Source organism: Mycena indigotica (genome assembly GCF_014461135.1).
Source record: "Mycena indigotica strain 171206Taipei chromosome Unknown Mind.scaff0004, whole genome shotgun sequence".
Taxonomy (NCBI): domain Eukaryota; kingdom Fungi; phylum Basidiomycota; class Agaricomycetes; order Agaricales; family Mycenaceae; genus Mycena; species Mycena indigotica.
This window is the reverse complement of record NW_023503003.1, coordinates 3621856-3630793: the sequence shown is the minus strand read 5'-3', so window position 1 is coordinate 3630793 and position 8938 is coordinate 3621856. Positions and strand designations below refer to the sequence as shown.

The 8938-nt window shown below is 50.1% G+C and overlaps 1 protein-coding gene across 1 annotated transcript; it reads left to right on the top strand.

The window, feature by feature from the left end:
* Nucleotides 1-5346: 5346 nt before the first annotated feature.
* Nucleotides 5347-7055, top strand: MIND_00503800 (RNA binding protein; the record flags this gene model as incomplete). The annotated part of the gene is made up of 6 exons (XM_037361832.1): nucleotides 5347-5578; nucleotides 5636-5689; nucleotides 5736-6245; nucleotides 6298-6330; nucleotides 6653-6698; nucleotides 6749-7055. The coding sequence occupies 6 exons, from the start codon at nucleotides 5347-5349 to the stop codon at nucleotides 7053-7055; spliced, it is 1182 nt and encodes a 393-aa protein (XP_037222124.1).
* Nucleotides 7056-8938: the final 1883 nt, after the last annotated feature.

Below are 8938 nucleotides of genomic sequence, written 5' to 3'. Positions count from 1 at the left end.
AGGTTTTGCCCAAACTCGGGCTAAAAATCGGGCGCTGCTTGTTCGGAGGGCCGCCAGCGGGACGCGATCGCGCGCAGAGGTAATGCAGGGGTGGCACAGTGACGTCGGTGAGTATTTCATGCCTGGGAACACATGCGCTCAGCATTTGCGTCAAGAAGTGAGCTGAATTCACTCACCGGGAGACGATAGGACAACAGCGGTGGCGTCTCGCACAAGCTCTGATGGAGTTGTGCGCGCATATGGGCCCGACGCAGGCACCCACTCTCGCCAAGAACGTGCAGCAAGGTTCCCGGCCCGCAGGCACTCTGAATTGAGTCGGATTGGCAGGATGGCGGCGCGAATGGTGTCAAGTGCGCATACGTCGTGAGTTGGACATCCAGAAAGTGTAGCTTGAGTTCCTGATCGACAGCAGAATGAAGCGCGGGTGGAATGCGTGCAGCAACGAGCGGCTGGTGATGAGGCGAAGTGACGTCTTGGTCACAGACGTGGGGCAGCGCGTGGTCCGTCGCCGAGCCCAACTCGACACAAGGGGACTGGGCGGCCGGGATGTATGGTATAGGTGCCAAGCAGACTGTTCAATCACTTGTTCATGTTGCCATTGTGCGCACCTATTGGCGCAAGCCGAGGCAGCAGGTCAGTAGTGGCAGTGGGAAGAAACCAGGAAACGCTGACAAAGCCTGCCCAGTCGAATCCATGATGACACTAGCAATATGACAAATCAGCTGTGAACCTGCTAAGCATCATTGATTGCTGTTTGCCTGCTGTCCGAAGCCATCGTGTTGATGGCCTATAGCTTGCCTGGGTAGGGCCATATGTTGTGCATAACACTTCTGGGCAACAGCCCATATGTTGCGCATAGAGGAAGGTGAACCAGCTGGCCCCTTTGCGGGCCTGCGTATATAAGGTGCGATAGCATACCATGTACTCTATCACTTAGATTGTCTACGAACTACCTTTACTCCGTGCAAGGAGGCGCTATCTACTCATCGGGCCCGACACGACCCGATTCGAACCTTCGACCACCGACAGCAACCAGGGACCGAGTTCACGGGCCCTTTCGGTTTCGATCTACCCCGCTCGCCATACTTGCGGGCCCGACTATCCATCTGTTCTGTTCCGGGCGCACATTCTTAGGAGAGGACCTTGCACGGCCCGACCCGCAGTCTGACACGTGATCTGAAGATCAATATCCGGCAAAGGGCAATAGGCTTGTTTCAAGAGTGGGAAACTCTTGATCAGGCAGTCTCAGGCTGACAGGAACCATTGGGTAGATGCGAAAATCTATTGTTCTACTTGTCATCTGACCGTTATTAGGAACTAAGTTATATCAAGCAACCTGTCCAACTATTACAAAACGTCAATCTGCTCTACTCAAAGCACTTAGGAAGTTTAATGGCTATTGCTCTGAGTTCGAGATTCTCCGACCTCCAGACTGTCAGATCGCTGTTCCACGCCCATTGCCAACCACTCTGGCAGCACTCTGAGAAGACTCCTCATTACATGAAGACATCTGGATGACTCCAACTGAGGGACAGCCTCCATGATGGCTTGAGGATGAAGATGTTCGGCAAGGCATTCGTAACCTTCATATTGTTGATTGGTGTGGAGAGGAGAAGTTGAGACTTAAATCAGAAATTGCTAATATGCAGCTGTGGCTTGAGAGAGAGTTGAATGTTGCAACCCATGCAGTTCAAGGGAATGAAGGTATTGCCTTTTGGTTATTCTTCACCTTCTCACACCTACTAGACCCTACTTTAGACCTCCCCCTTCAAGAACGGGTAGAGTATATATCTAGCCTTTAATGTGCTTGGGCAAGGGGTATTGACAGTAGGGCATCCACTATGATTGCCTCTGTTAAATCAGCAGTGCCTTTGCCTGCAGGTGGGCTCCAGAGGCACCTGTCACGGATAAGACCCAGCCCGTCCGCTCCGGCGCTGGTGTCGGGCCATCGCGGGCCCGTAGCACGCAGCACGTGACGACGGGGAACATGTGCCCTAGTAGGAGGAATGCACACGTGGGAAGCATGTGACCAAGAACGACGCGTTGAGCCGTCGCTGAGCCCAACTCGACACAAGGGGACTGGGGAGGAGTGCTAGGAGGTTAGGAGTAGCGTCTGGCCCACAAGGGATGTACGATCGTCCCCTCTGCGGCCAGGAACGGGAGCGAGGAGGAGGAGGAGAGGCCAGGGTGTCCAATCACCCCCTTTTGCGGGCCCGTGTATATAAGGCGCGATAGTGTACCCTGTACTCTATCGCTTAGATCGTCTGAAGAACTACCTTACTCCGTGCAAGGAGGCGTTATCGACTCATCGGGCCCGACACGACCCGATTCGAACCTTTGACCACCGACCACGGCAAGGGACCAAGTTCACGGGCCCTTTCGGTTTCGATCTATCCCGCTCGCCGTACTTGCGGGCCCGACTATCCGTCTGTTCTGTTCCAGGCGCGCGTTCTTAGGAGAGGTTCTTGCACGGCCCGACCCGCAGTCTGACAGCACCAGCTGGAGGAGTCAGAGGAGCTGCTTGATTCAGAAGGTGCTGTGTTTGAAGGAGCCACTGCTGATGAACAGGACCTGTCAATTATTGAACCTGATGAACCTTCTGAATCAGTTGACATCTTCCAGGAGGTCTTAGATGGCAATGATGGGGAAGCTAATACAGAGGTTCTTCAACTAGAAAACTTTGTGATTCAAATAGAATCCTCTGTGGTATGCCTTTTCTTCTGTCAGGTTGGCCTTCATCTGACCTCATCTGACCTTCTTTAGTCTCCAATGCAGGTTGACACCACCTTTGTTCATGCCATTGAACAGTATCTTTCCTCTCAAGAAGACTCGTTAGCCAGCAGAGCAATATATGTGTAAGTTGACGAAAAATTGCCTGATCCAGGTGAATTTGGGTGAAAAATTAAGCAACAAGTGAAGTTATTTATTGTTTTCCTGTCTTTATATTCCAGGTCAAAAAATGTATTGGAATATTTGAAATTTTCCAGGTCAAAAAAATTCATTAAATAGTCTAATATTTTCCATATCAGAAAACTCATTCTACTATTCAAAGTGTTTTATTATGTCCTTCAGGCCTAAAAATCAGTTAGTAAACTAAACTTTTTCCACTTGAAAACACTTGTTCCAATAGTTTACATTTTACAATCCATTTTCCCTTGGTCTCAAAACTAGTAGAAAAGCCCAATGTTTTTAGATAACTTTGTAACTAAAGAACATTTATAGTAATACTTACCATTTGTAGCACTGAAATACCAATTTGTTGTCCAATAAATTTTTCTCTGCTGAAAACTTGACCTTTTTAGTCCAGTTTGTATGATGAAAACATTTGTTAAAAAACTTTGTCTCTTCCCACTAACGTTTCTATGCTCAACATTTTTGAAACGCGGCTGTGCATGTGTACAGAACCGCGAGTGACGTGACATACGTGACCTCCCATACGTGACTCCCCCCAAAAAAATCATGAAGGTGAACTCAAGGCGACTACAACTTGGTGAAAGGTATTTGCGCTCTTCCCATGCATTCACAAATTCTCTTACATCTGCGGCACAGTCTATCGACAAGGGAATGTGCTTTTCACCCCCCCTCCTCAGTCCAGTGGGAAACTTCTCAATATTTCAGGTGCGGCGTCGTTCTGTGCTTGTTTCTTTGCCTGACTGATCAATTCCTTTTGAGAGTGGCAAGAACATTGCTGCAATAGCTTTGAGTCCCGACGCAAATGTCTAAATTTCCGTCGATGATGGTGCGTTTTTGTGCATTCCAATCTACCAATACTAAAAGCTCGCAAGACGGCCGCGCCGCGCCCTCCTTGTGAACTTCCGGAGTTTGACTGTGCTCCACCACTTTAACTTCAAGAAGCCAGTGAAAGACATGAAATTCTCCCCCGACGGAAAGTTCGTGGCTGATTAGACACTTTTCTGTGGGACCTCATTTGAACTAGATTCGCATGATACGCAGCTCCAGGTCTAGCACACGTCAAACCTGAGCATTGAGACTTGAGGTACGTCGTCGTCTCATTGTCCATCTGGGTCTGAGCTACTCTAGTTGCTTTATAACAACGTCGAGAGACATGACTCGGACTGCTCGATTGTTCACCCTCAATTCGTTGGAAGCCTTCCGACCGAAGACATCTGCTGGGCACAGGGGCGCAGTACTTCTCCAGCGATGGTACAACGGCGTGTTCACTTGCTCTTCCTTCTTGCACAAATTTGACAATTTTCATAGACATATTCAGTCAGTCGCAATGGCGGCTGTTTTCATTGGGAAGAAAAAAGATTCAGAGTCAAAAAGGAGCTTATCGCATCGACCTTGCAAGGCACTGGAAGCAATATCATCGCCAACACACGATGGGGCGTCTACAAGCGTCATTGCTTCAACCAAGCTAACACAAAAAGTCGTATGCACCACATCACACGCATACCCATTGTTGGATTTCCGACCGGTGTCTATGACCATTGGGAAATGTCGGCGTTCTCCAACGTGCATGTCTCAGGCGAGGAATTTTTTTTTTGGTGCAAAAAAGCTCGGGCAGTTGCTTGTTCGGGAATGGCAGTCCGAGTTGTATATCCCTCAAGCAACAGGGCCATTTCCACGACATGAACACCCTCGCCTATGCTCCCGATGGTCGATGGCAAAATCGAAGTCTGGTCCACACATTTTGGCTTCTGCTTTATCACCTTGACGCAACACACTGCACCAATTTCCTCTGTCGCATTCGCCAAACACGGGAGTGTGTTATGTATTCCGCTTCACCATCCAGGCATCTTTCGCACCTCCACGGACTCTTTCAAGGTCTTCGTCTGGTCCGTGCAGACAGGAAAATTACTCGATGTCTTAACTGGGTACTAAGCCCACATCAGCGCTCTCGACTTTTCGCCTTCTGGGGCCAATTAACTCGTCAACGGCTCCCGGGACCGCGAATTTGTGCTTCACGTTTTGGTCAGATGGGGAAGATATTGCTGCGTCTTCATTGGATGGCCAAATGGTGTCTCTTCACGAAGATGCGTCCGGAGTAAGGAAGGAGGACGACCGCGTTTCTGCTGCAAACAGCACATCCAACAGTCTTTTGCCTATACTACGGATGGGGAATGTATCCTTGTTGGTTGCAACGGATGTCGTTTTATACTATGCGCGGGCAAGGAGAAAGTTTTAAACTGTCGTTGACTCGGACGGAACGGGGTTGCTGCATGATTCGATTGCAGGATTACCCATAGACTCTCTGGACGAAAAACGACTCACCCCTCTCCAAACTGTACTCGATGTTCCTAGCGATGCGATGGATTCCTTGCTCCTCACCGAGCACGTTGCCCAAAGCTTGCAGATTAAATTCAAGTTGGGCAGCCATCATTGATGACGTTATCACTCGCCGTCACGGTTTTCACGTGTTTCACCATTCTTTCCCCTCCAACCATGGCCACAAATACCGATATAACGCACCTCATCCGCGAATTCAACGAAGAATGTGAACGCGACATCGCGTTGAAAGGCACCGCCCAAGAGCAAAAGATTGTCGCCAAATATTGTCATCCCACCGCCGCTGACCGCCTACGAAGAGCGGAAGACGGGTTGCGCTGTCTGCAAGGTTCGTTACTGGTCGCCATGTCTTTTCATATGTCTAACTCTCTTGTGCGAATGGTAGACAGTCGTCAGCGAGTTCCTGCCAACGCGCGTGACAAAGAAAACGCCACTACTGGTGAGTAATGCGTATTCGAGTACTATGCACTCCCTGACGGCTCCAGTACCACTTCCACGGGACCCTGTCTTCGAGGCCGCTGTCGGCGAGTTCAACACTGCTGAAGTCTTGGAACGACAGGCGCGACTGGCCGTACAAAAGGCCATTGAGACCCAAAGTGAGGCTGCAGATCGGGTGGTAATCTGCCGAGGTGTCGTCCAGCAACATGTCGCTCGCAAGAAGCAAGAACGCGAGACGTATGCAGCTCAGAAGAAGGACGCGTTGGCACTGCGCGAGCGGGTTCAACGCCTGGCGGGAAAGGCTCGGACGGAATTTGTTCAAAGTATCGAGGGCTTGGACGACGAGAGCATTGTGGAGGCATTGGTTGGCGAGTCCAGCAGTGATGACGATGATGATGACCGGGACCGGGACCGGGACCAGGACCACGACCGCGACCGGGACCACGACCACGACGACAACCACAATGACCATGACGAAGTCAGTACCAAACAAGAAGATCATAACATCACTGGTAGTAGTCGTCACCAAGGTCGTTCCGTCAATGAACCAAAAGAAGGTATGTTCTCCGCTTACTTGTCTTTGTTTCAGTATCCTCATAACGCTCCAAGATCACGTTATCAAAAAGATTGCCAAAGCAGTGGGTACGTGATTCAGATCTTTTATTACTAGCGGTTTACATGCCTTGACTTGCAGTCTCATTTGTTGTCGTTGGTAAAAAGCGTCAAAACGATGATCAAAACGATGGACCCCCCGGACGTAAACGCACGAAGATGGTTTGATATCTATTACAACACTCCTACTCCTACTATACATCATATACTATACAGCCTTATGTGAACCAGACATGCCTTCCATGTAACAACTGTCGGAATGGTGACTGAAGTCATTGTGACTCGGATGTGCATTTCCCACTCCTGGGAGATCACAAATCGGATCGCAGAGCACGGCGTGGCGTGTGGGCAGACAACAAGAAGCCTTCTGCTCATGCGGCGCTCGAGCCAACGGAAAGGTTAGTCCTCCCAAATCGATCGTCCTGTTACTGACCAATCGATTTTATAGCAGCAGGCCGTCGTCAGCGCTTTCCACGGTCATCGCTGGAAAAAACGCTCATCACGAGCTTTCCGCCACCGCCAGTGTCGAAGAGAACGAAAACACCCAAGAAGGGGACGAACCTGAGACTCCTGGTCTTGGAATGTCTCCAGTCACGCCAAAGACCAACGACTCGCAACAATTTCCAACAACGCCAGCCACGAGCGTCAGTGAGGACGACACTACTGGCAAGGATGCGAGCTACTTTCCTGGTGGAGAGCCCAAAGGCATTGATCCGACATCTCTTTTTGTCGGCGGCCTCGATGCCATCGTGTGACTGCCTTGTTCGAAAAATATGGTGGGTTGCAGAGTGTGAGGGTCGTCGTCAAGCCAAGTAAGTCGAAATATTTGGTGTCTAATACGCAATCTGACCAACGTCCTTTTTAGCGAACGCGAAAGCTGCATTTGCGCTTGTCAAGTTCAACAACACGGAGTCTCCTGCTCGTGCTGTGATGAACAAGGTATTTGTTATCTACATACTTGCTCTTCAACAACAAAGGTTTCGATGTCGTTCACCTAGCACAACTCAGTTCATCATGGTCGAACCATCCAAGTCCAACTCCGAGATTGCAACCCTCCCCTCGCTTGGGTCCATCTCTGCCGCTTCTTTTGCGGCCACCATCTCGCCCACTTGATTTGGCGGCCCGAGTTCGCAGGGCTCTATTACGCGGGACCCCAACACTGAAGAATATTTCAGCGCCAGCACGGGTTTGGGGGGGTGCCGTTGTTTATCGATGACCGTCAGTGAAAATCTGGCACCTGGTCGCGTTCGTTCTTGCCTGTCCGGGGATTCGTATGCGGTGTTCGCTTGACCCTCTGTGAATACCCGAAGCGTGTCAGCAATCGTTCCATGCGTGGTGACACGTGGGTCAAAAGAGGAGGGTATGGTCGTCATCCATGATTTGCATGTCCATATCCAACTGCGAATCCCAGAATTCGGGTTGGGCTGCTCTCGGGTCCCATTTGTCATCTACAGAGCGTTCATCAATCCATTTGCTTTCTTGAAGCACTTAGAGTATTATGGGAGGTGACGGCAGCCTGTTATCGCCCGCGTTCACTGGCACACGGCGCATCTGCAGTTTATGTGGCCCTGTGTGTGTGCTTCTCGTGCAAGCTCTTCGGCGTCCCTCACCGTGCGGATTCGGTGTTTTTCCCGAAGCCGTTTGATGACCTCTCTCGGCGTGTTGAAGATGCCATTGTTATTCGTGGTTGTTTGACAACCAGATTGGCATGTCTCTCTGCGACACCGCTATTGCATTCGTCCCGACCCCGTACTTCTCACCGGTCTTTATCATCTTAGCTAAGTCGGAGCCGATGTGCTTGGCGGATGTTTTGGGCTTCCACTTCTGGGTTGGTTCCTACTTCGTTCTCCACTGACTCGTATCTCTTGCTAGTGTTACGTGCAAGGATTTTGTCAGCTGCCAGAGCCCAGGTACACTCGTGGTTTTTCCTCGCGCTGGTACTGGCGTTCCTACTAGTAATGCACCAAGCAGTTATTTCTGCTTCTCTGTTCTGAATGAAGTAACCTTCTGTATCCTAAAGCGAACCCAAAACGTCGAATCATGGTCGCATCTGTCATTACGAAGGATGGAGGAGATCGAGCATGGCTTGCTCATGACAACAACCCGCAACAACGAGGATTGCTGGCTTTTCTTGTTAGGAAGTCATGACTTGACCTTGGACCGCATCCAGCTGTTGTATGCCGCGGCTCGTTGACGCCAGAATACTCTCTTGTTCCGATACTCCAATATCCCACCCTACCAGGACTAATGCAAACCATCCTCTTCACGAAGTGCAACGGATTTTATTGGAATAGAGCTTTGTCCGTTTCGTTTTTGTTATATGACCAGCACAACTCATTCCACCTTATAGTGAGTCCGAGTCTTCGACTAACCACACTCGGTCCTGCCCAGCTATGCATCAGGACGCTGGGCAACCATTGTCTTACTACTTACTGGCCGGACTCCATATTCATACATCCGTAACGCGGACCGCGAGCGATGACATGTGCCGAGGCCCTCCCGGCAAAATGAAACGCAAGTGGAATTCACTGAGATGGTCCGAATACATTTCAAACACTATGCCGCTCGAAATGCAGATTCAGTCCGAGGCCAGTGCAAAGTCTCAGACACAGTTAACATATTTATATCTCGATTTACG